This window comes from Podarcis cretensis (genome assembly GCF_951804945.1).
Source record: "Podarcis cretensis genome assembly, chromosome: 1".
Taxonomy (NCBI): Eukaryota; Metazoa; Chordata; class Lepidosauria; order Squamata; family Lacertidae; genus Podarcis; species Podarcis cretensis.
Window position 1 is genome coordinate 108,390,218 of NC_137170.1, and position 26,658 is coordinate 108,416,875.

General features: G+C 42.8%; 1 protein-coding gene across 1 annotated transcript in view; it reads right to left on the bottom strand.

Annotated features, from left to right (window-relative positions):
• Nucleotides 1–26,658, bottom strand: part of ACVR1C (activin A receptor type 1C) — a 45,668-nt gene that overhangs the window by 5,780 nt on the left and 13,230 nt on the right. Inside the window, exons 3-7 of the mRNA XM_079980146.1 lie at nt 8,544–8,789; nt 5,863–6,093; nt 2,978–3,145; nt 1,530–1,686; nt 159–283 (exon numbers count right to left, since the gene is read on the bottom strand). Coding sequence (XP_079836272.1) covers nt 159–283; nt 1,530–1,686; nt 2,978–3,145; nt 5,863–6,093; nt 8,544–8,789 — 927 coding nt within the window. The remainder of the gene's footprint in view (nt 1–158; nt 284–1,529; nt 1,687–2,977; nt 3,146–5,862; nt 6,094–8,543; nt 8,790–26,658) is intronic.

Consider the following 26,658-nt stretch of genomic DNA (forward strand, 5'->3'; position numbering starts at 1 on the left):
ATGTGTAACACATACTTCCACAACCCTATTCCTGTGTTAGAAACTGCACTGAGTGCCAAGCAAACAGGATGAAACATGTCCCTGTCTTTACGCTATCTAAGTTTTAAAACACAATGGCAGGTGTCTGGAGCATTAAAAAAGAGAGACATAAGTTATACCTCCAACTGAGCATCTTCGGGATATCTCCCAGTACACCAGCCCAAGAGAGTAGATATCTGCACGCTTGAAGGACTCGAAGATACTTATGTTCATCGTGTCATCAAGTATTTCTGGAGCCATGTACCTTTCAAATACAGAGATACCAAAACTCAAAGAGGTAGAAAGGGGTGTGTTTAGTTAACTAGGATTAAAATTAAGGGACAACAAATAAAAATGAAATATAAATGTGGTATTTTTAGAACACTGAACTTGCTTGAGAGAAAGCAGAAGATTCGAGGTATTCTTGTTAGGTCTCCCAATTCCTGGGAGTTGGTCTTCAGCCCTTCTCATGAGATCAACATTTATGTATTATGAAAACATTAAGAAGGGAGGCAGGATCTCAATAACTGATCCTGATCCCTTGGACCTGTGCACATTGAGTAGACCATGAGAACAGTACTGCCTAGTTTGTACATCACACTAAGTCAAACCATGGCTGCCAAAGAGGCCACTTCACTTGTACCTGGCAGTTCTACGGTGGTACTGTGCTGAACTAAGCCATGACTTGTAGTGTATTGTCTGAACCTGGGCTCATGCGTTAGCTCTCTACAAATTAACCATGTGCAAAACTAAGGTTTTTCCTATGACTTACAGCTTATGGTTTGTCCATGAGATTGGGTTCAGATGACACAGTAAAGCAAACCTTGAGCTCAAGTCATCTTTAAGCAACTGCAGGAATCCTGGTTTATTTGCTTCTCCCCCTGCCCTCCACAGCACAGGAAATAGTGAGGGCAAACTGCAAGCTGCATTAACCTGATGTTTAGTACTGCATGAGTTTTTCCCTTTCTTTTAACAAAGCAGCTCCAGAGATGGGCCTGTCAGGAGAGAAGCTCCGACTGGCACACTACAGCTTTTCTTTGAGGGGAACTTGGTGTGGGGGAAAGGGTTAATTCCACCCTACCTGATTGTCCTGTCCCTGCCCTCAGCGGCTGCTATTTTAAATGAAATCATGCATGCACGCACAGCAGTAACATACAGATATTTTGCAATGTGTCATTTGGCCGTAATAAAGGCAGATATGCAGTGAGACTTGAGTAATACAACATTAATTTTTGAAGGATTCTTGGCCACTGGTATCTTGATTCTCATTTGCCTAGTTACACATGCTGCCGCATGTCGTGTGGACAAATCTGAGTGAGGGCAATGAGACCACAAAACATATTTCACCCCATTTCACCAGCCCCTTCAAATATCTCTGAAACAAACTGGGGATGGGGAGACATTTCACAGGGGGAAAGGTTTTGGGGTTTTGTTTTTTTTGCCATATGCATGTAGAGTTCCAGCTCAACCCTCTTGGGTGTGAAATATTTATTACAAGCATACTGACTTACCTCTTGGTTCCCACTCTAGAATTCTGAGGTATGTCAATTGTGTTCAACAGAGAGTCATGCTTGACAGCCAGTCCCAGGTCAGCAATGGCACAGGTTTCATTCCTTTTGACTAAAATGTTTTTAGATTTCAGATCTCTGTGGGAAATGGCTGGTTTGCCTGCGAAGCACAAAAAATATGCCCACAATGTCTTTACATTACCCACTGATATGTTTAACAGAAACGTTCATTGCATGTATGTAAATGTAAGCCACAAAATTCAGAAGTAATGTCTTCTGCTCATACAACTTTTTTCAGCTCTTGTTTTAACACTCAAAAGTTTATCACCCTATCCTTGACAGCAGGGCTGGGGAAGCTTTTTTCCATCGAAGGGTAATGCCAGCAGCAGGTGGGGCTAGAACAATGCACACAAACTCTCTTTTGCTGTCTTAAGTGTGTGGGGGGGGAGGGTGAGTAATGATGATCTTAAGATTATTAACCCCCCCCCCTCTCTCTCTCTCTCTCTCTCTCACACACACACACAGAGCCAGAGTCACCCTACACACCACACACAATTTCCTTTACATGCATGTATCTATCTATCAATACTGTGGGATGTGATACATAAGTAGCAGTCAAGTACAACATTCCTTGTTTTCCTAGAGTGGACATGCAGGGGAATGTTTGGCTCAGCCAGTTGAAAACTTCCTGTTTCCTCCTGGCTAAGGCATACTTCCTTTAAATGTGACCTTACCTGTCCAGGTAACAAAAGGGCAAGTCGCGCAGCACACTCTCTCATTGACTTCCTCCGTCATTGGAGCAGCTTTTTAGCTAGAAATGCTCTGTTGGGTGCCAACAGAGGACACTGAGATTACCCCCATATGGGATAGATCCACAACTGTGAACTGATAATGTGAGTAAACTAAGTCAAGATTGTGGCATGTTTATTCTATGAAGAGGGATATAAGGGGAATCTAAGAGTAAGAGGCTTAAACAAGTCTGAAGCCTGTTATCTGCTGTGCGTTTAAAAGGGGGAATGTAAAACTCTGCTAAGTAAAGGAACTTGCTAATGCAAGTTAGGAAGACTATTAGAAAACAATATATCCTCTCCTGCCTCCCTAAACATTCCCACAAACACAGTTGCTTCACATCCATATACCTCTCCCCACTTCTTCAATGTAAATTTTAATTTTGTGTTGGGGAGAGGGGAGTGAAAGGCAATTTCCACACTAATATTAATATTTAGGCACCCACTCCCTCATTTACATTAAAAGCGTTGGAATTTTTTTGTAAACACGTATCTACCAAATGTACTGTGCTCATTTAATACACAAAGATGCCAGAGAAGGCGCAGAAATAATCATGATTCAAACAAATCCTGGTTCATTCACTTCTCCAACATTCATCCAAGTCATCTTCTGCCCGAAGTGAGCTTAATATGAAGGTAACTGCATAAACATGAACATGTTACCTTGAGTGCCAACGATCTCCATGTGAAGATGGGCTAAGCCACTCGCTATGGAAAATGTCATCTTGATCATGCCATTGGCTGTTACAGTGTTGTTGTTTAAGTAGTCAAACAAAGAACCTTGGTCGTGGTATTCTGAGACAAGCCACAGCTGAGTCCAAGTCCCATTATCTGTGGAGAGACATAACTGCATTTAACAATAAGTAGCAGTAGAGCACAGCAACCCTCAAAGGTGAAAATATTTTCTAAAGGTATTCACTTTGCAAGGCCTGTTTATTTTCGCAACGGAATATTTGGCAATGCAGAAAATAAGAAGAGCCCTGCCAAATCAGGCCCAAGGCCCATCTAGTCTTGCATCCTGTTCTCACAGTGACCAGTGAGATGCTTATGGGAAGCCCAAATGCAGGACATGAGTACAAGAGCACTCTGATCCCCATAAAGTGGCATTTAGAGAAAGGCCCACGGCCTCCGACAGTGAGGGAGAACAAAGTGAATATGGCCAGCGGCCTTGGTAGCCTTCCCCTTCTCCACAAATTTTGTCTCATCCTCTTTTGAAGCCATCCAAGCTGGTGACCATCACAACCTCTTGTGGGAACAAATTTCATGGTTTAACTATGCATTGTGTGAAGAAGGACTTTCTTTGGGCTGCCCTGAACCCTCTCAATGTTCTGCTTCATTGGATGATCCCAAATTCATGCCCCCAAGTCATTCTTCCTTATACATAAGAGTTGCAAATGTTTTAACCTTTCCTCACAGCAGAATTTCTCCATCCCCCTTTGGTTGCTGTTTTCTGACCCCATTTCAACTCTACAATATCCTTTTCAAGATGAAGCAACCAGAACTGTACACTGTAGGAAAAGTTTAATTCATGCCAGAATGGAATTTCACACTAAAAAGCTGCAATCTCCAACACACTTACTAGGGCATAAGTCCCACTGAAGACAGTGGGGGCTTATTTCCAAGTCAACATGCAGAGGACTGTGTTGCAAATCTTATTTTGTAAGCCACATAGCAAGGAAATCACTGGTAAAGATCCACTTATTAGAAGAAGAGGAGGAAGTTTCAAGGCTGGACTCTTGAGCTGCCTGCAGCCCATCTGTCTCATTTGCTTGAGTCCTCAACAGGACCTGAATTGTCATGAGGAATGTCACCTATACTAATTATCTGTTTTGAAAATATCTTTAAAAATCTGTTGATATGCCTTTTTTTTATAGGGCATGTGTGTGGTGTCTCCTAAGGTGTTCAAGAGAATGGATGCTAGTTTTTTCCACCTCCGATAGGAAACTACAGCTACAACTAGCTGCATATTCTAGTAAAGTATCTTGGATAGTTGGGTCAGCAGTCATATGATTGCTGGAAAATGTGAGGCAAGCACCAGCATAGGATTAAAAAGTATGAAAGAACAGAAATTACAAATGAGCTCCAAGAGTTCAAGTTTGGAAAACTGCTAATATAATAATATTGTGCAAGATGAATAACCATAATGCATGGCACCCTTTAGTAATGGGCACTGTCTTGCACCTCAAGTTGCAATTATTCCACACTTGTATCAGATCAGAGCATTACTTCTGTACTCATTATCCCCACAAAGGCAAGCATCCTTGTCCTTTGAAATCAATGGGCTTAACAGCATGCTGCATTGTGAAAGCTATAATGATGTATTCAAAAATGCCAAGTACCACAATGAATGGACTTAAAATACGGATAGATAGTTGTTTGTTTTGCAATTTAACTTTAAATGTAACCAAAAATAGACTTTCCGACCTTCCTAAATCTCTTTTCCTTGCAAACATATTTTAATGATAGACACTGATATTTCAATACTTTAGTGAGATTGCTTTATTATGTATTTTAATCCTTTTGTATGTTTAATGTATGTATTTTAACAATGCTGTGTGACTGGTTTCTATATTTTGTAATATTTCAGCATTCAGAGGCATACAAATTAATAAATAATTATAATTAAACTACTTGTCCCACCCCCCACCCTCTGCCAAAATCTGGAATGGTACCCTTGTCTTCACACCTGTTTTCTAATTAAGTGGGTTGCTATAAACCATTTTAAATGTTCCCAGCAGAATGCAGAACTACAGTTCCGTGGAAAACAAAACAATCAAGTCTCGATTCCCATGCTCTCACATTTAATTTAAATTATATGTTTCTATAATTGTTTGGCATCCAATATAGTGTACCATGCCAGTGTGCTGTAGTGATCAGAGCGTTGGACTGAGAGCGTGGAGAGACAGATTCAAATCCTTGCTCACCCTTTCTCAGACCAAACTACCTCACAGGGCTATTGTGAAGATCAAAGGGGAACATATGTGATATGCTGCCTTGAGCCCCTTAGAGGAAAGGCAGGATATAAAAGTAATAAATAACAAGGAACACCATAAAGTCATTAAATTAAAAATCAAATGCTCACACACTGTTAAACACACTGATGAGACACACTAACAGCACCTCAGTGGCAAGCAATACTAATAACAGCACCAAAGGCAGTGCTAAAAGCCACCACCCATGGAAATTAGTGGGGGAGAAACTAAATACAGCAAATCAAACCAGATCTCCTGCCAAAAGCCCTGTGCATAGAGGATATCGACAAAAGCAATTCTCCCCTTGGGAGAGATTGCCATGTTTAAGATACATGCACAGGGAAAGCCTTTTCTCTTTATAACTACTGAACCTCCATTGGTGAGGGAATCCTGGAAAGTGCATACAATGAAGATCTCAGGGGTAGGGAGGCTTGTACAGGAGTATAAACAGAGTGGGACTACACTTGGCATCACGTCATCCAAATCATAATAAACCAGGCTTTCTTAAAGAATATAACAACACAGGGCTAATCTAGCACAGGGCAAACATTGTGAAACGGTGTGGAAGTACTATACCCTTGTTGTCAGCAGCAATAAAACCCAAGATATTTTCATGCCTCAGCATAATGGTCTGGTAGATTTCTGCTTCACGAAACCAAGACCTTTCGTCTCTTGAGGAAAAGATCTTCACAGCCACGTCTTCTCCACACCATTTTCCACGCCAGACTTCGCCGAATCGACCCTTTCCTACTATTTCCTGAAGGACTATTGTTCTTGCAATTGTTCTTTGGACAAGCAGAGGCAAGCCTAACAAAAGAAATACAAGCATTAAAACGTTTTCTTAACCCTCCCTCCAATAATTACCACTGCTCTACAATACGTGCAATATATACGCAGAGGCAATCTCCAATTTGTGAAATCCACATCTTCTTGTAATCAGTGGCAAAACTCCCATTGTTTTTGGTACAGCTGGATTGCTCTTTGGTTGCAATCTATCCATCTAATAGCAAACCCAGAAGGCAAGTGCCAACAGGATTGGATCCAAAATGGGCTTTCTGGTACTGAGGAATGCTTGTTGTGGCTATCACACAGCAACACTGTGTGTGTGTGTGTGTGTGTGTGTGTGTGTGTGTGTGTGTGTGTGTGTGTAAAAAAATCAATATCATGGGATCTTCTCAGTCAGGTCATAGCTGATATCTCATATTAAGCATAAGGTTCTCAGTTGTGGCCATCCCAAATTTTGTGTTATGCCACATTCCCCGTGGCAACCATTTTGTGTTATGCCATGCTTTCCTCATAGCAGCTATTTTGTGACTGGTGCCCCCAGCACTCTCTCAAAATTTGAAATATGCCACTGGTCCAAAAAGGTGGATGACCCCTGCTTTACAGTATGCCATTTTCAACCCAAGGGCAACAGGGCCAACTAGCAGCCCACAGGCATAGTCTCACCTCAGAAGCAAACTTGATCTGGCCCTCCTGAGAGTGACACACTAGAAAAGGAGAATGAATTACCAACAGCAGATTTAACCCTTGATTATTAGATAACTTGGGGGATAATGTCATAACCTTACAGATGGAAAATAAAAGTAGTCCCTGAGAATGAGAATGACAACGACACTGTTCAAAGATATCAGATAACAATGACATGAGTACCATCACTTCTGTTTTGTGAACAATTGATAGATCAGCCCTGTCTAAGGCCAGGACTTCAGGACACTCTGCTTGGAAGAAATTAGATTTCAGCCCCAGTGTCTTCACTTCACATAAGGCATGGTGTTAAGCAAGAAGATTAATCTAAATCTACACTTACTTCAAAACAGTTTTAAAGTTTCTGGCTCAGGAAACACCCAGGAATTGTCAGCATGGGCCTGACCTTTGAAGCCAAAACATTTGTCTTTCGCAGACATACAAAGAATAGTCTGGAAATGCTGCAGAGACTTCGGCTGCTATAGCTTGACAAGTCTTCAACATCTTCCCCATTTGGCTTGTGGTCAGATATTGCTCAGAATATCAAAGATGGCACTTTTTCCCTGGCAAACTTTAGCTCTCAGTGGAGAAAGACACAGAATATGCTGAAGTAAATAGTATCTCTCAGAGTGGTGAATGGCACTATTTAGCGGGAAGAAACTCCAATGAAAATCCTCTTTATTACATATTTTTACATGGCTGTTTATCTGTGTATATTTTAAAATTTTATATATGGATGTTTTATGATGGCCTGTATTTGTAATGCGGTGGCGCTGTGGATTAAACCACCGATCAGAAGGTCGGCGGTTCGAATCCCTGTGACGGGGTGAGCTCCCGTTGCTCGGTTCCTGCTCCTGCCAACCTAGCAGTTCAAAAGCAAATCAAAGTGCAAGTAGATAAATAGGTACCGCTCCGGCGGGAAGGTAAATGGTGTTTCCGTGCGCTGCTCTGGTTCGCTAGAAGCGCCTTAGCCATGCTGGCCACATGACCCGGAAGCTGTACGCCAGCTCCCTCAGCCAATAAAGCAAGATGAGCGCCACAAGCCCAGAGTCGGTCATGACTAGACCTAATGGTCAGAGGTCCCTTTACCTTTACCTATTTGTAATGCCTAATAAAGGTTTGGCAAAGTAAGTAAGTAAGCAAGCTGAAGTCAGATGAACATTTCTAAAGTCATCATCACCTTTCAGGGAACTCTTACCTGGAACGTCAGAAGTTTTATCATGCGGAGGGGGGCACATAATTTTTCCACATAGTACACCAATTCTAAGTAGCAGCCTTACTAACTGCATTTCAGGGTGTTTTTCCCCCATGTTACTTATTTGAATATTCACACATGTGTTGGGAAAGATTAACATTCTCCAGATGGTTTCATGTGCATGCATGTCTTTTATGAAACAGACTGCATGAAACACATCTTGAAAAGAAGACATGCCTCACTCTAACAGAGAAGCTACACAAAACTGCCCCGGTCATTATGCAATATTGATTCTTAATGTTGCTATGGCCTTCGGTTAATACAATAAACTATTTGGTTTGCATTTTTAATGTCTAGCTGTGACACCTGTTCTTTGCATAGCTGTAAACACAATGCAGCTGCGTAACAGACACCAGATTAAAAGCATTTTTTCTACTTGCACTTCCAAATACCAGGAGTATGCCTCACCCCCTTGGCTTCCCATTTTCAGGCTCTTCCAGAGAGATTTTTTAGCACAATACCTCTTGGAATATTACCTTAATCTGCTACACATCATGGGAAATTCCAACAGAGTCCACAGCGCACACACACATACCAGATCCAGAACCTGATGTCGTCATATCAAAAATCAGATCTTTGAGAGTCTTCCCTGGGTTCACCAGACTGCATTCCGACAGAGGCTCTTCAATGTTTTGTCTTCTTTTCTTCCTGAATCTGCAGTTGTTGCCTTGATGTGTGCACAGAGTCAGCATTAAAGCTATAGACAAGACACATACTGGTACAGTTATAACCACCGTCAGTTCCACAGGGCCCAGCTTTGATTTCCTTGCAGCCTCTGGACCTTAAAAAGACACAAACCAAAATCTGTCAAATCCACTATGCTCTCAAAGAAGCATGTAAATGTACTTTTTAAAAAAAAAAAATGGAAGTGACAACAAGGATTGACATTATATTGAGAAAGTTGAGAACGTAGCTGTCTTGGTTATCGAACTCCATGGTCACATCCATACCGTATGTTTAAAGCACATGGTTTCCCTGAAAAAACTTGGGAACTATAGTGTGTTAAAGCAGCTTGGAATTGTAGCTCGGGGGGCGGGGGGCAAACTACAGTTTGATATGATACGATACGATATCTTTATTATCATTGTCCCATACAGAACAATGAAATTGAAAATCTACATAAGACATTCAAAAACCCCTAAAAACTCTGAAACCCCATTTTAAAATATACAATAGAGACCCCTTATACTGCTTTTAGAACCAGAATTGCATTTGGGTAGAAACTGTTTCTCAGGCGGCTACTCCTGGTCTTTATAACCCTATACCTTCTTCCAGAAGGCAGAAGCTGAAAGAGATAATTTCCGGGGTGCGTACTATCCTGTGCTATCTCTGCAGCTTTCAAATGGCACCTGACAGAATAGATTTGATCTAAGGTGGGAAGAGTGCACCCAATTATTCACTCTGCAGTCTTTACAACCCTGGACAGCATTGTTTTTTCCCTGGCCGTGCAGCTCCCAAACCACACACACAGTATTCTTTGCAACGATTGTTAAAGGGTTATAAATGCTTGATGTGGATTTGACCCAGTCTTCACTCCTCATCAACATCAATTCACCAGTGCTGAAACTTCTGCTAAGCACTTTACAAAGAATAATACAGGTATCTCTTTGTCATGCTTTTCCAAAGTGACTGGAATAATCTGACAAGTCCCAGGAGCCTATGGTGCAACTCCACACATACATACACACCCACACCCCACAACCAGTATCATCCTAAGTTTCAGAGGGGTGGTGCTGTGGCGGGGGAAGGGCCAGAGCATGGGCTTCTCCCCACACAGCCTGGCGGTTGTCATTTTATGCCAGAAGCTCAGAAAAGGTCCAATGCTTCCACTGCAAGCGAAGAAATGGGGCCTAGAAGATGTGACACAAAATGGGGGGAAGGCAGTTCAAACAAAAGGCGAATGTATAAGAGTCTAGATATGTTCAAAATGGCAACTAATACAAGAGGTCAGTTCTGGTAGTTAATCCTCTGTAAAGTAGGATACATGTTCACATGGTTAGGTCCTAAAAAGCCATCCATTCCAACTCTGCTTTACAGATAAAGAGCCTTAAAGAGGGGAGAGCAAGAGTAGGGAAAGTGTTTCATTTCTACTTAGCTGACAATACTGGTTTCTGAATTTGCCTCTATGCCTATAGCTTGGCTTATGGAAACGTTTGTCCTCCTTTTTTGGTGATGCCTATTGGGCCAGCCTATTGACACAGAATTGGCTAAGCGGCCTCTCCCTCTTCTTTGGACAGCTACTGTGCAAATAAATTACACCACAGGTTCACAATGCAAGTCTTTTTTAAACCAGATCAGATAACTACATACATGCATCTAGTGAACATTTCCAGGGGGGCAGGGGCGGGGATTCTATTTCACAGCAGCATAGAGCAATCAGAAGAGTGCTTGCTTTCTTTTTTAAAAAAGCACAACAAATTAAGGCAGAACAAAGGCAGGGATCAAAAGGACCCGGCTAAAATTTGGCTGCAGAATACAGTGTGATGAGGTGACACCTACTGCCCTCAATTTAGCCAATTTCTTTGTCGTGTGCTGCCAAACACTCAGCTTCTGTAAACAAACCACTCAGTGGGTGGAATGTCATCACTGATAAGCTTATCGCCAGAGGCCTGATGGGCATGGGACATGAGCAGAAATCTTCCCACTGACACCTTAGCCCCCTTCATAGGAAGGAGAGTCTGTCCACAAGCTGAAGAGGTGATATGGAAGGGGGGGGGCATGTCTTCTTCACCTTCTTCTTCGCTACAATATATCCATTTATTTCCAATTGTCAATGTCAAAAGGGACTAAAATCTATAAAATTCATAGAAACCCAACGTGCCAATTTGCTCAATTTCTCTAGGACTCCATGACACCTCCCCTGTCCTCCATAATCCCTCAAGCAAGGTGTCAAGACCCTAATCCTGTCAAATCACTCTTTCCTCCAAGCCTTTCCTCCGGGCAATGGCAGTACATGGACCATTGTCTTCTCATCACCGGTACTCAGGATGTGCTTATCTGCGCATATCTCCAGCTCTGCATATTCCCCCCTCCCTCCTCCATATGTTAACCCTGTGTAACCCAACCTCTTCTTAATGTATTCATGATGTAATCTGTGTAACCCAATCTCTTCTTAATGTATTCATGATGTAACTGGGATGTATTTTGCACTGTATTCTGGGACATGGAGGGAAGTTTCAAAAGTTCATATCACCCCTTTCTCGCTGTTCAATCTCTCCTTGAACCTGTTGCGCAATAAACTTGGATCTTCTGCAGCTTGCTACTGTCTCCGGCTGAGCTCATTTTCCTCCGCAGGGACCCGCGGACTTAGTCCGACGAGCTGGGTGGCAGAGCAGCCTCGCACCCAGATTTTACCGTAACAAGAGGTAAGGATGCCACACCACTCAACCATGTGTTGAGTGCAGAGGTCTAGGAAAGGGAAATCTACATGCTCCATGTGTGGATGTCAGAGCAGGGCCAAAGAATCTACATGGCTTGAGAGCAGTGGCACAGTTACACTGCTTCCTCACCGCCCTTGCATGAAGGGGGGTCCTGTCATGTTTAGAATGTGCTTATCACATGCATCAACGTATTTAGCCATGGCATTAGTACACCAGATGGGTGCCATGCTGGCATGATCATGCCACATGGGTCAGTGGACACATAGTATGTGTCAACCTGATGTGCCGTGCATGGAATGCTTACCTGGAAAAGCACAATGTGTTTAGAGCTTTGTAAACAAAAACATAACACTTTTTTAGCCTGGTTAGGATCATTAGGAAAAGAATTGAAAATAAGAATGGCCAATATTATAGGTTGCAGCCACACTTGGAATACTGCCTACAGTTCTGTTCACCTCACCTCAAAAAGGATATTCAGAAAAAAAGACCCTGGGGTTGAGGCAACTCCATTTTGTGGATAGGTTGTGTGGAATCACGGAGTCATGGAATTGGGAGGGGCCACAATCTTTTGCCCAATGTGGGGCTCAAACCCACAACCCTGAAGTTAAGAGAGCCATGCTTTACCAACTGAGCTATCCCAGGAAGGCTTTTGTAGAAAGAGGCAAATAAGGGGTGATACAATACAGGTGTATAAAACAATGCTTGGTTTGGGGAAAGTGGATGGAGAAATGTTGTTTTTTTCTCCCTCTCTCATATTGCTAGAACTTGGGGACATCCAATGACACTGAATGGTGGGAGATTAAGAACTGACTTAGTTGGTTTCTAAGGTGCTACTGGAAGGAATTTTTTAAATTTTTGTTTTGACAAAAGGAAGCAATTCCTCACGCACTGCATAGCTTTTTAAAAATGTATTTTTATTAAAGATTTTCTTGGTTTACAAAGGTTTGTGCAATGTCTCTCACTTGTCCCCCCCCCCCCCACTCACTGCATAGCTAAATGTTGGAATTCGCTTGCACAAGAGCCAGAAATGGCCACCGATTTGGCCATCTTTTAAAGAGAATTAGGTAAATTCATGGAATATAAGGCTATCAGTGCTTACTGGTCATGGAAGGTATATTACTCTCCCCACACCAGTTCCAGAGGCTATGTGACTCTGAAGACCAGTTGCTAGGGAGTGTCAAAAGACTGCTGTTGTGCTCATACTCTGCTTGCAGGCTAGCCTGGTCTAACTTGAAGGGCTCTGATGTTCGTACTGTGGGAAGCATATTGTTGAACAACTGCTAAACAAAATGGGTCTGCAGTTTGATCCATCAGTGGTGGTATTCATCCATAACTGTGTCTATAGTATCCTCAAATATTGCATCAGTGGAGATTACATTTTCACCATGTTAGAAATAATAGCCTTTGCTGCTTCCTTATAGCCCAGGATGTTTACTTGGAAGGAAGGGCCACTTATTTTAATCGGACTTACTTCTGAGTAAACTTGCTTAGGATTTCAGACACCAGTCCCCTGAGAATTTGATCAAGAGATAATGCCTCTGTCTGGAGGTGGGTGGGGCAGAAGAAATCCTGGGAAACAGAACATTCTGTCTATTACACAGAAAATTTATTTTTAACACTACATCGTGATACTCAATGACAGGTCATCAGAGGCAACAAAAGTCTGATGAGGATAAACTCATGAACTACGCTGGAAATACAATAAAAAAGTTAACAGCTCAATAAAGCCAAACTGTGGAATGATCAAAGTCTGGCCAAAACTAAAGGGAAAATTGCACCATCACCATGTTTACAGCTTATGAATTAGGATACATAAAATCTCCTGGTGACTAACTGAGGCCACTAATGGACAATGGTAAACAAAACAGGTCTTCCAGCTCTTATTTAAATACCTACCCAGTTATTTAGGGTTCAAAAACAGAAGCTGTTTATAAATTAACTTGCAACCAGATGAGTGATCCAATATCTGCCTGATGGATTTGAAGTACTGAATGAATCACTGACCATGTTCTGCTAATGAAGACCACTTTTAAGCAATGGAATAGGAAATTTGGTTGCTAAGCAGTTGAAAACAGCCCTTTGAAGGGCAAGGTAAATTAAAAGCAACCAATATATGACATAAAGCAATAGCAATCCAATTTCAATTACTAGCAGGAAAACATATTAGTACGCAATAGTGCTTTTAACATGCGCATGTTAAAGCAGACCCCTGGCTTGGAGCACTAACTCTAAAAGTTTAAGTGAATTTACAAGGTAAGCCTATGCCTGTTTACACAGAAATATCTCAGTGAGACTTGCTCCCTAGCAAGTATGTTTAGGGTTGCAGCCGCAGAAGGATATTCTGAAGTTTTACTATAAACCCATTTCTTCACCAAAGCCTGAGATAGCACTGGGAGGCCCTACTGGAGGATTTTAAGGTTTGGGTAAGTATATGTGGGAGAAGATCTTTCAGGTTACCTGGTCCAAGCCTTTTAAGGTTTTAAAGGATAAAAATACTACTTGGCCAACTGCAGCTCTGCAGCTCAGCTGACAAAAACATAGGTGTAATGTGGTTAAACTGCCCAGTACCAGTTTTGCTCTTTGGGGATTAATGCAGTTTCCTGACTGTTTTTAAAGGCAGCCCATGTACAACGCACTGCATTAGTCTAAACAGGAAGTGAGGAAAGCATGGGTAATTGTGGCCAAGCTATTCTCACCCAGGTAAGGTTGCAGCTGGCATATTGGACAAAGCTGACAAAAGATCCTCATTCAGTTACTTACCTGCCTTCATCTTAAGGTCCCAGGGCAATTTACAACAACAGAAGACCATATACAGTTATAAAAACAGATAAAGCCGTTACAATGATAAAATAAGCAAGCCCATTCCATATGGAATAGTAGAGTAGAAATCCAGTAAAAGAGGTGGGGCCCATGAAACAGAAAACCATAATGGTCAAAGACCAGGATAAAGAGATCCACTTTTAGCATATGGCAATTGCTACGCAGTGAAGATGTTAGCCGCACACCTGTGGGGAGGGAGCCTGACAGTTTAAGGGCTGCCACAAAATGCCCTCTCCTGAGTCACCAGTCTGATGAGGAAGCAATAAAGCATCATCCACATACTGCCAATGCCTCAGACAAATCTCTGGTTGAGCTATCCCAGTTGCTTCATGTAGATGTTAAAACAGCATGGGAGAAATAACAGAACCCAGCAGAATTCAAAAGCATGACAGTCAAGGGTCGAGCAGTAATCTCCCAGTGTCATCTTTTGGAATTAGTCATTCAGACAGGAATGGAACTGCTGCCAAGCAATGCCTTCTACACCTAACCTATTCAGAAGGATTTCATGGCTGGTGGTGTCAAAAGCCATTGAGAAGTCCAGGAGAAAGAACAAGGCAGCACTTCCTTACACCAAGTCAGACAGTTGTCCCATCTAGCTCCTTACTGAAGCTCACTAAATGTGGCTCCCCAGGTTTCAGACAGGGGCCATTGTCAGCACTAGCTGGAGATGTCAGGGATTGAACCAGGGACCTTCTGCATGCAAGGCAAATGCTCTACCACTGAGCTATCTATGGACCTTCCCCAACAGGTTCCCTGCCCCTGGTTCAAACAGCATCATTCTGTAGGGTATTGCTTGCAACATCATACAGGAGAGGAGGGAAGATGAAGGGGCTACTGGGAGTAATGGGGAGATTTTCCACTAATGCACATTTAAAAGGGGTTGGGCTTTTAAAGAGACACACAGAGCTTCTAACATCAAGAAGAAGAAGAAGAGTTTGGATTTGATATCCCGCCTTTCACTCCCTTTAAGAAGTCTCAAAGCGGCTAACATTCTCCTTTCCCTTCCTCCCCCACAACAGACACTCTGTGAGGTGAGTGGGGCTGAGAGACTTCAAAGAAGTGTGACTGGCCCAAGGTCACCCAGCAGCTGCATGTGGAGGAGCGGAGACGCGAACCCGGTTCCCCAGATAATGAGACTACCGCTGTTAACCACTACACCACACTGGCTATGCATGCTTACTTGGAATGTTTACGAAGTCATAAAGAGCAAAGGAAGCTCCCTTGTACCGAATCAGTCTGCTTTGCTGAGCTAAATTGACCTATGGTCCTTCCAGGTCGCTCAACCCAAGGCAACCATGGACAGAAGCTGAATGTTCCCAGCTTCATGTATGTGGTATCCTGATACTCAATAAGCAAGTTTGGAGCAAATATTTGGTGATGCTACCAGTCTGGGTAATTAAATATTACTTTTATGAAATACTGGCCTGGTTCAGCATACAAAGCAGGTTCCAAGGCTCTCATCAGTGCACAACACACTTGCCTGTTTTTCATGTTCATCAAAACAGAACTTTCAGAGGGGTTGCCTGTGCTTGAGCAAAGGCCACAGCATATCTGAAGTTTATCAGAAGAGGACTCTTTGCTTAGCTTCAGTAACACGTACACACAATCCCTGCCGCTGCAAAACAGTTGACCAGGCAAACTACACGGTTATGGAGCAATTTGGGAGTTGCTCCTGAGCAAACATTCATAAACTAGTTTCACAGGTATCCAAAGGATTTTGAATCCCAGCGTTTTCCTCACCAGACAACGGCTGCATTCAGACAGAAAGACAAATCACGCTTTGGCATTACAGCTGAACACAAGTTAGGTTACAAAACATGGTTTGTGAGGAGGTGGGTAAACTAGGGTGTGAGTTATAAACCATGGGTTGGACTCATGTTTTCTGAACTGAACTAATGGAACCTTGTCAATCTGGATCTGGATGAACAGACTTGTCAGTTAACCCTAATCAGAAATGTGGGGGTGTACATGGGCAAATATTTTAAATAACAAATAAACAAAGGGGACCCAGTTTTAATTTAATGTGACCACTTCCCAAGGTATTATCCTCATTGTAACATACTGAATTAACAGTTATTCTTTCTGCCTAATTAACCTTGGGAATGACAGCTGCATCCAGAAGTGTACGTAAGGATTTTAATATGCAGTGGTACCTCGGGTTACATACGCTTCAGGTTACAGACTCCGCTAACCCAGAAATATTACCTCAGGTTAAGAACTTTGCTTCAGGTTGAGAACAGAAATCGTGCTCTGGCGGCAGCAGGAGGCCCCATTAGCTAAAGTGGTGCTTCAGGTTAAGAACAGTTTCAGGTTAAGAACAGACCTCCAGAATGAATTAAGTTCTTAATCCGAGGTACCACTGTAATTCTCCAAACCACTGCTAAAAAATAAAAAAATCATGAATTACTGTTGCCAGGATCCAGTGTTAATTTCTGGCTTCCCCATAATTATGTATTTGAGCCAATGAACTTATTTTGTACCACACTAAATGCTTAAGTCTCAGCCCCATCCAAATTCAAAGATTCACAACCTGTGCTAACTTTACAGCCATCTGTGTGGCTATTGCATGCAGCCAACTTTGGTGTCGGGTGTCTTGAGCTACAGAGGACGGAATCCTCTGCCAGAATCTCTGAGATGCTGGAATTCATAACAGCAGCTCAAGGGCATGGTGAACTGTGCTATAGGAACTGGCCTCCGCCCAATCTTCTAGCCTCCTGCATTATTTCAACTGCTCCAAGACGACAGCAGATCTAGCTCCCTAGGTCTCCACAGCTTCGCTCTCTGCTAAGATAGCAAGCAACAAATCAGGCTGCCCATTCTTTACTAAGATCAGACCAATTTAAAACAGATTAGTGCTATAAAAGCCCCCTTGCCGTGGTGAAGGGGCTTGAATAACTCAGAGAAGCTATGAACTATGCCGAGCAGGGCACACAAGATGAACAGGTCATAGTGGAGAGTTTGGACCAAACACGATCCACCTGGAGGAGGAACCGGCAAGCCACTCCAGTATCCCTGCCAAGAAAACTCCATGGACAAAGACAACAGGCATACAAAAGTTATGACGGTGGAAGATGAGCCCCTCAGGTCAGAAGGCATCCAACATGCTACTGGGGAAGAGCGGAGGACAAGTACAAGTAGATTCAGAGCTGATGAAGCGGCTGGGCTAAAGCCAAAAGGATGCTCAGTTGCGGATATGCATGGAAGCGAAAGAAAGGCCAATGCTGTAAAGAAAAATATTGCATAGGAACCAAAGACAGAAGTGCCTGGCATGCTTTGGTCCATGGGGTCACAAAGAGTCGGACATGACTGAACAAAAACAAAAAAGTGCTATAAACCAGAGAGGAGGCAAACAGTTTGCTACACATGTGATTATTCTAATCTGATTGGTGGAATCCCGTTTACTTGTATCGGGAAGATGTTCTATTAGCACAAACATGACATAAAGAAAGTGCAGCTTCTAATACAAAACTGCAGACCGCAAAATAAATGTATATATAAAAAGATGATCTTGCCTAGGAATGGACATTTCTAGTTATGTGTTATGTGTTAATCTGCACCAACATTTTTATTTCATTTTATTTCAAAACATGTCTTTCTAAATGCATGTTGGCCCCAAATACACATTATTACATGCCTTATGGAATTCACTTTTTTATTATTTAGCCAAAAATTGCATCACAAAATCTGAAGACATGTGAACTCTGAGGGACGAGTGAGTTCTGAACTCCACGTTAAATTGGGAAGTGTGGGTCAAGTCAGAACAGTTCATATCAGAATTTGCCGAGAATGAATTCCTCAAGCACCTCTCAATACTGCAATATACATGCTCCTCACATGACAGTGTTACTGTTTTACGCCAAAAATCAGAACACCACAGGAAAAAACCTTTACGCAGATTCAGCCATTTTGCTTCCTTTATGAGCAACAGAAGTATAACCTCAGCATTATAATCCTGCTGTAGTATCACCAATTTCCAGGAAAGACTAATCTAATATAACAAAGCAACCTGATGTCCTTCAGCTGTTTTGAACTGTAACACCCATCAGTCAGTGTTAAAAAATCATATATATATTCTAATCACCAAATGGCACCGTAAGCGTAGGTTATGGTCACCACAAAAGAATATCTATGTGCCATTTTTTCCATTGATGGTGGTGATGGTGGTGGTTGTTATTCACTTCATTTCCATACTGCTTTATATTTTAAAGAACAAATCTCAAAGCGGTTTACAAAACATTAAAACATCAAAATAAAACAATCCAGAATAAAACAAATTCAAACTTCAAGGAAAATATTTCAGATCATTTTGCTTTCCCCAATCACCAACCAGGGATCCCGCGATCTCCACGTGGCCCCAGGTATGACTAGTGGGAGTTGTAGTCCAAAACATCTGGAAGGCACCAGGTTGGTGAAGGCTATAATAACAGTGGGACTCACTTCATTTCATCAAGCATATTTAGATGGAGAATGACAGAAGGTAGGCTTGCACTCAGCTCTTCCCCATCTTTTTCTGTGTCTCTCTCAGTAAAGGAAGATGCCTTATACCAGCGGTTCTCAACCTGTGAGTCCCCAGATGTTGTTGGACTACAACTTCCATCATCCCTGAGCTCTGGCCTTGCTAGCTAGGGGTGATGGGAGTTGTAGTCCAACAACATCTGTGTACCCACAGGTTGAGAAAGGCTGCCTTATACTATGTCAGACCCCTGACCCATCCAGTCCAATACAGTATTATTTGGATGGCTGCAGCTTTCAAAGGAATATGTCTTTCTTCTCAGCCTGCTACTTTTTTTGTTTTAGCTGGAGAGGCCAGGGATTGATTATTGGGCTCTAACCAGTCAAAGCATGCACACACTGCTGCTGTGCAATATCCCCTCCATGCTTTAAGAAGCGCATCAAAAGGAAAGGTTAGCATCATCAGCATCTCCAGTCTCCCACACTGACCAGGTAAATCCTCCACAATGCAAAGAAAGCTTAAAGCAGATCCTTTATGGAACAGCACAGCAGGCAAATGGCTTTGGTGAAAACTGCTTGCTTGCAAGCAAATAGCGCCAGTCACACAAAACTATAAATAATAATAATAATAATATTTATTTATATCCCGCCCTCCCCAGCCAAAGCCGGGCTCAGGGTGGCTAACAACAATCAAAATAATCCAACGTTCTAAAAACATTTCATTATAATATTTTTTTGTGGGCTGGATCTAGACTAAATCAGTTGCACTGAAATCGTTATGACTAACTTGTTCCACTGATTTCAATGAGAATTAAGTGCAACTGAATCAGTCTGAATTCAACCCGTTATAAATATGTAACAACTACACACAAGTACACATCTTCACAAGTCATGCGATTGGCAGTGTCTAAAAAAATCAGTTATTAACTTTCAAAAACATTTAAATATCTACGGTATTTAAACACAGTGTCTTCTAATTCCTTGTAAGAAAAGTACCGTATTTTTTGCACCATAACACTCACTTTTTTCCTCCTAAAAAGTAAGAGGAAACGTCTGTGCGTGTTATGGAGGGAATGCCTACGGGTGGCATGCCTAGGGATTTTCCTCCTCTAAAAACTACATGCATGTTATGGTCGGGTGCGTGTTATAGAGCGAAAAATACGGCACGCTGTAAACATCTTTACCCTTATGTCATGCCTTGTTTGCTAAGAAACAGGATGGGATCCCTTTTGCTTTTTCTACAACCATTGGTGAAATGTCTCAGGTCCCAAAAATGTTACATTCCGTAAGTAAAGCACAAGTCTATTATTATAACCATGTGATACAATACAGGAAATAAACTACCGTATCTTCCAAATCATGAAATGAGAAGTTACTAGAGCAGTCCATTGCTGTCAGCTGCTTTCGGAATAAAACAAAACAGAGCTACACTAAAAATAAATGTCCAAAAATAAGGCCTCTGAAATAAATATTTCCATTCTTTTAAAAAAAGATAATAAAATTGTACATCACATGGGCATTGTAGGTATAAAAATTGCTCTAAACCATTCTGGATGACATATCTGAAGTAAAGTGGCCTAGATTTTTCTTCTGCCGTCGTCCTCTGTTGTTCTTTGAACATTTCCGAGTTATGCACATCACAATTGCAACAAGTTTTATCTCTAAAGGCAAGGAAAAACACACACTTCACAGTTTTCTACCAGCTTAAAACATAAAGGTAAAGGTAAAGGTACCCCTGCCCGTACGGGCCAGTCTTGACAGACTCTGGGGTTGTGCGCCCATCTCACTTAAGAGGCCAGGGGCCAGCGCTGTCCGGAGACACTTCCGGGTCACGTGGCCAGCGTGACATCGCTGCTCTGGCCAGAGCCAGAGCCAGAGCCAGAGCCGCACACGGAAACGCCGTTTACCTTCCCGCTGGTAAGCGGTCCCTATTTATCTACTTGCACCCGGAGGTGCTTTCGAACTGCTAGGTTGGCAGGCGCTGGGACCGAGCAGCGGGAGCGCACCCCGCCGCAGGGATTCGAACCGCCGACCTTTCGATCGGCAAGCCCTAGGCGCTGAGGCTTTAACCCACAGCGCCACCTGCGTCCCTCTGCTTAAAACATAGCATAGCTTAAAAACCCAACACCACCCCATCACACAAAAAGGTTCTCGAATTGAATCACCTCCTCTCAACTGTGAATGTTGGTTTAATTGGAAACATTTCCTCTCCCTACTGGTGTTATGAATTCAGCCTCTCGAAAAATCTCTTACAGCTGCTGTGCAGCATTGCTTTATATTAATGCTATTTTCTAGAGCCTGGTGGCATAGGAACATTAACCATCCTGTGGGTCTTTCCTCAGAAGCAAACCCCATTGAGCTTAATGGGACTTACTGTTAAGATAATCCTATACCTGATTCCACTGAGTTCAGCAGGGCTGACTTCCGTGCAGACTGCGAGAGGAGAGAGAGAGAAGGATCCCTTTCTGGATCGCAATACCTTCTTAACATAGCTTGTAGATAACATACTGAAGCCACAGAGAGCTATTTATTCTGCAACATATATAGAAGTAAAAGAAGCAGACTACACTTTGTGCTAACAGTTTGCCTTGACAGACCACTATAAGAGACGGGAGAACTGTAATGAACAACACTGAAAGGTGTTGAGCTGCCACACATTATTTAGGCATATAAATACATCTGGTTTTGATGTAATCTGTTCCAATACATCTATTTTTAGTGCAGTTTTCAATCTCACTTCTTCACATTTTTTTTCATACCTTTTGAGGCTGCTGGGGTGCTTTATTTTATTTTTATCAGAATTTAATTTTTTTTGTTAATATCATCCTAGCAGAAGCGTGCAAGCAGCAGAACACCAGAGGTAATGGGGCAGCTCATCGGCCAGGAGTTCCCAATTGGTCTTGCCAATTCAGCGATTTATCCCAAAATGGTTTATTCTTAATAGGAAGCTGGAGTCACATGCCCACACTCTTAAAACACATTTAGTTCTTCTGGTTCCAATTGTACTTACTTCCAGAATTGCATACCAGTTCAGGTTGGGATATGCCACCATCACCTGCTGGAGGACCTGCGTGATTATGGGACTTGTAGTCCAGGATGAAGGGAACTGTACTGCAGCAACATCTCAAGGGCACCACACTGACTATCCCTGACTTAGGGGTGAGCAGCATCTATATGCTCTGTAATATACAAGTGTTACTACCTATCTCTCTAAAAAGTGCTCTAAAAAGGCTTTAAAAAGCCTTGGCTTCAGAAACCACTTATTTCACAGATCAACATAACACAGGGGTCAAATGTCAGAGACTGGCAGCATCAGAAGCTAATAATTAAGGCTGCCCCCCAACCTCCGGTTGATGAACATGAAATACTCATGTGGTGATATTCAGTGCTGTTTTTCTAGAAAAAGAGAAGCCAGAACTCTCCATGAACGCCTCCCTTGTTCTCTTATAATGGCAATGGTGCCCACCTGAGAGGTGCCGGAACTGACCTGGCGAGAGTCAGCATTGGTCATTGGTTGCATCCATTGAATTCACACTCAGAGTGTGACTTAATCGTACTTCACTCACAGTGGAGAATAACCATTACCACACATCTTGGGCCTTGGATACACTGAACCATGGCTGATGGATCACCCTTCATTTTTGGTCAGTTATATTAAATATGAATTCCTTAATCACCTCTACCTACCTTTGAGTTCAATACTGCAATATACATGCTCCTCACATGACAGTGTTACTGTTTTACGCCACATAGCTTCAAAATCAGAACACCACAGGAAAAAACCTTTACGCAGATTCAGCCATTGATCTTCCCAGTGCATTTTGCTTCCTTTATGAGCAACAGAAGTATAACCTCAGCATTATAATCCTGCTGTAGTATCACCAATTTCCAGGAAAGACTAATCTAATATAACAAAGCAACCTGATGTCCTTCAGCTGTTTTGAACTGTAACACCCATCAGTCAGTGTTAAAAAATCATATATATAATCTAATCACCAAATGGCACCTTAAACGTAGGTTATGGTCACCACAACAGAATATCTATGTGCCATTTTTTCCATATGGTGTGATCATAGCCGATCCAAGTTCAGAAGCTGAACTTGGAACCCATTTAAGCTGAACCCTTGTTTAAGGACAGATGCCCTATATTCCGTGGTAACTAATATCACAACAGAAGTACTCTGTAATACATGCACACAAACACACCCATACTCTATGTCCCATATACTGTATTTTTCGCTCTATAGGATGCACTTTTCCCCCTCCAAAAATTAAGGGAAAATGTGTGTGCGTCCTATGGAGCGAAAGCAGGCTCCTTGGCTTCAGCGATAGCAACACGAAGCCTACGAAGCACAGTGGGAGCACTCCCTCTGCGCTCCGGAGGCTTCGTGTTGCTTTCGCTGAAGCCAGGAGAGCAAGAGGGGTCGGTGCACACCGAACCCTCTCGCTCTCCAGGCTTCAGGGATAGCTGCATGAAGCCTTCGGAGCGGAGCGCAAGTTCCCGCTGCGCTCCGCAGGCTTTGGGTTCCTTTTGCTGAAGCCGGGAAAGCAAGACTTTCCTGGCTTCAGCAGAACGGGAGAGCTGCGCAGCGCCCCTTCAGCCAAGCGGGAGGAGAAATGGAAGGGGCTCCGTTTCTCCTGCCGCTTCGCTGAAGGGGCGCTGAGCAGAGAGGGGGAGAATTATTTTTTCCTTGTTCTCCCCCTCTAAAACAAGGTGCATCCTATGGTCCGGTGCGTCCTATATAGCGAAAAATATGGTATTTGAATTGTTCACCAGTTTCATGTTGCTAGTCTCCCCCTGTTGGTTGGAATGTGAAACGTCAGGCTGAATGACAGGCTAACCAACTCCGCCTTTTCCCCCCTGAGGCAGCCATGGCCCAGAGGGTTGCCCCACACTCCAGCGTCTCAGTCATAATCTCATGGCCGCAATGAAGTCCAGCCACCCAAAGGCAGGGCAGCCCTCCAATTTCTATGCATCTTCATTCACCCTATCATGAAGCAACACAAGATTCTACACAGAATTCTAGGCAGACCACAAACCACCTTGTTACTGCCGAAAGGAAAAAGGAAACCCTCTCCTGTGACAAAGCAACAGTTAAAGCTGAAGCAAGAAATCAACAATAATTAAACATTAACAGCAAAATAAACACAGTATGAAAATGAAACACCCGGAGATGTTCTATCAAATGTGCCTCTGCACAATCGCACTTCGAAGCTGCCCTCAGCAACGGTTCTTTGGAAGCGAATCGCCCTCTGTGCTCAAGGCAGTAGGCAGAGAGCAATCGTTACCCCCCCCCCCCAATTTGCAAAGGGGGTAGGATTCGGCAGAGATCACAGATTGTAGAGTTGGAAGGGACCATGAGGCGCATCTAGTCCAACTCCCTGCAGTGCAGGAATCTTTTGCCAAAGTGGGGCTTGATCCTGAGATTAAGAGTCTCATGCTGTACTGACAGAGCACACGACTCCAAAGGTCGCCACACACAAAGTGGAAGTTCTGCATTTATATATGTGTGTGTGTGTGTGTGTGTGTGTGTGTGTGTATATATATATATATATATATATATATATATATATATATATATATATATTATTCCTTGTGTTTACTGAGGTTTTATATTAACCGTATGCTGCTTAGATGTTTTAGATGAGTCAGTAGTATATGATTACTTTTATAGATCAATAAATAAATAAATAAATAAAACCCCGACTGTTGCATTAGCAGTGGCAGAACCCTAGTGCTTTATTTTTATGACTATCATAGAATCATAGAGTTGGAAAAGACCACAAGGGCCATCGAGTCCAACCCCCTGCCAAGCAGGAAACACCATCAGAGCACTCCTGACATATGGTTGTCAAGCCTCTGCTTAAAGACCTCCAAAGAAGGAGACTCCACCACACTCCTTGGCAGCAAATTCCACTGTCAAACAGCTCTTACTGTCAGGAAGTTCTTCCTAATGTTTAGGTGGAATCTTCTTTCTTGTAGTTTGGAACCATTGCTCCGTGTCCGCTTCTCTGGAGCAGCAGAAAACAACTTTTCTCCCTCCTCTATGTGACATCCTTTTATATATTTGAACATGGCTATCATATCACCGCTTAACCTCCTCTTCTCCAGGCTAAACATGCCCAGCTCCCTTAGCCGTTCCTCATAAGGCATCGTTTCCAGGCCTTTGACCATTTTGGTTGCCCTCCTCTGGACACGTTCCAGTTTGTCAGTGTCCTTCTTGAACTGTGGTGCCCAGAACTGGACACAGTACTCCAGGTGAGGTCTGACCAGAGCAGAATACAGTGGCACTATTACTTCCCTTGATCTAGATGCTATACTCCTATTGATGCAGCCCAGAATTGCATTGGCTTTTTTAGCTGCCGCGTCACACTGTTGGCTCATGTCAAGTTTGTGGTCAACCAAGACTCCTAGATCCTTTTCAAATGTACTGCTCTCAAGCCAGGTGTCACCCATCTTTTATTTGTGCCTCTCATTTTTATTTTTTATTTTTGCCCAAGTGCAATACTTTACATTTCTCCCTGTTAAAATTCATCTTGTTTGTTTTGGCCCAGTTCTCTAATCTGTCAAGGTCGTTTTGAAGTGTGATCCTGTCCTCTGGGGGTGTTAGCCACTCCTCCCAGTTTGGTAAATCAGGCTTTCCAAAGTTGGAGGCAGCTTCTTCCAGATGTTGCTAGATTATGACTCCCATCATCCCTGACCGTTGGGCCATATTGGCTTGGGCTGACGGGAGGTAGAAATCAACCACCCCTGTAAGGCGCCAGCTTGGGGAAGGTTGATGTAAATGCTAGTACAGTGGTACCTCTGGTTATGTACTTAATTCGTTCCGGAGGTCCGTTCTTAACCTGAAACTGTTCTTAACCTGAAGCACCACTTTAGATAATGGGGCCTCCCGCTGCCGCCGCGCCGCCGGAGCACGATTTCTGTTCTCATCCTGAAGCAAAGTTCTTAACCCGAGGTACTACTTCTGGGTTAGTGGAGTCTGTAACCTGAAGCGTATGTAACCTGAGGTACCACTGTATTTAAACTTTTTAAAGGTGTACGGTAAGTAACCTGTAAGCGCATTCTGCAGTTTCCTGATCGGTCTTGTGATAATGAGGGGAATGAGCTGAAGCCTGGTGGAAGCAACTGCTTCGTCAGCCTGCCAGGGCAGATGAAGAGTCTATAACTCGGACAAAACCACAGCCATATGTCTTTTCTCCTGATACCAGTTCATTGCTGAAGGACAAATTCTTGCATTGTAGGACTCTACCTAAACTGGCACATACCTCGTGTACATCTCAACTGAGGGCTTCATTTCTCCCTTCCTTATTTGGCCTTCTCGCAAGTCTCCCACTTTAAATAAGACAGTCCTCTTATTTGAAGGAGTGATCACAGAATCATTGCAGACCTGGAAGGGACCAAAAGTGTCATCTAGCTCAACTCCCTGCAATGCCATTCATAAGAACCAAAAGTTGGGTCAAGGAAACTAAGCAACACCAGATATAGGGTCGCAGTTTGAAGGCAGGGTGGGAATGTGAGCCTGATGTACATATAGAACAAAAACCAGAAATACAGCAAACAAAAAGGAAACTCTGCAGCGTTTAGAATGATGCTACAGTGGTACCTCGTGTTACATACACTTCAGGTTACATACGCTTCAGGTTACATACTCCGCTAACCCAGAAATAGTGCTTCAGGTTAAGAACTTTGCTTCAGGTCCGGCGCCATGGCAGCAGCAGGAGGCCCCATTAGCCAAAGTGCTGCTTCAGGTTAAGAACATTTTCAGGTTAAGTACGGACCTCCAGAACGAATTAAGTACTTAACCCGAGGTACCACTGTACTTCACATGAAATTCAAAATAGCCTCCAAGGACTATTTAAAATAAACTGTGGGTATAACCACTGCTTTAAAAAAAAAAAAAAACTGTTTGTCCCCTTACCACCATAGCAATTTTCCTTTAATACTTCATTCACAATCTTGTTGCCTAAGAGAGAGAGTCTCTCTCTCTCTCTCTC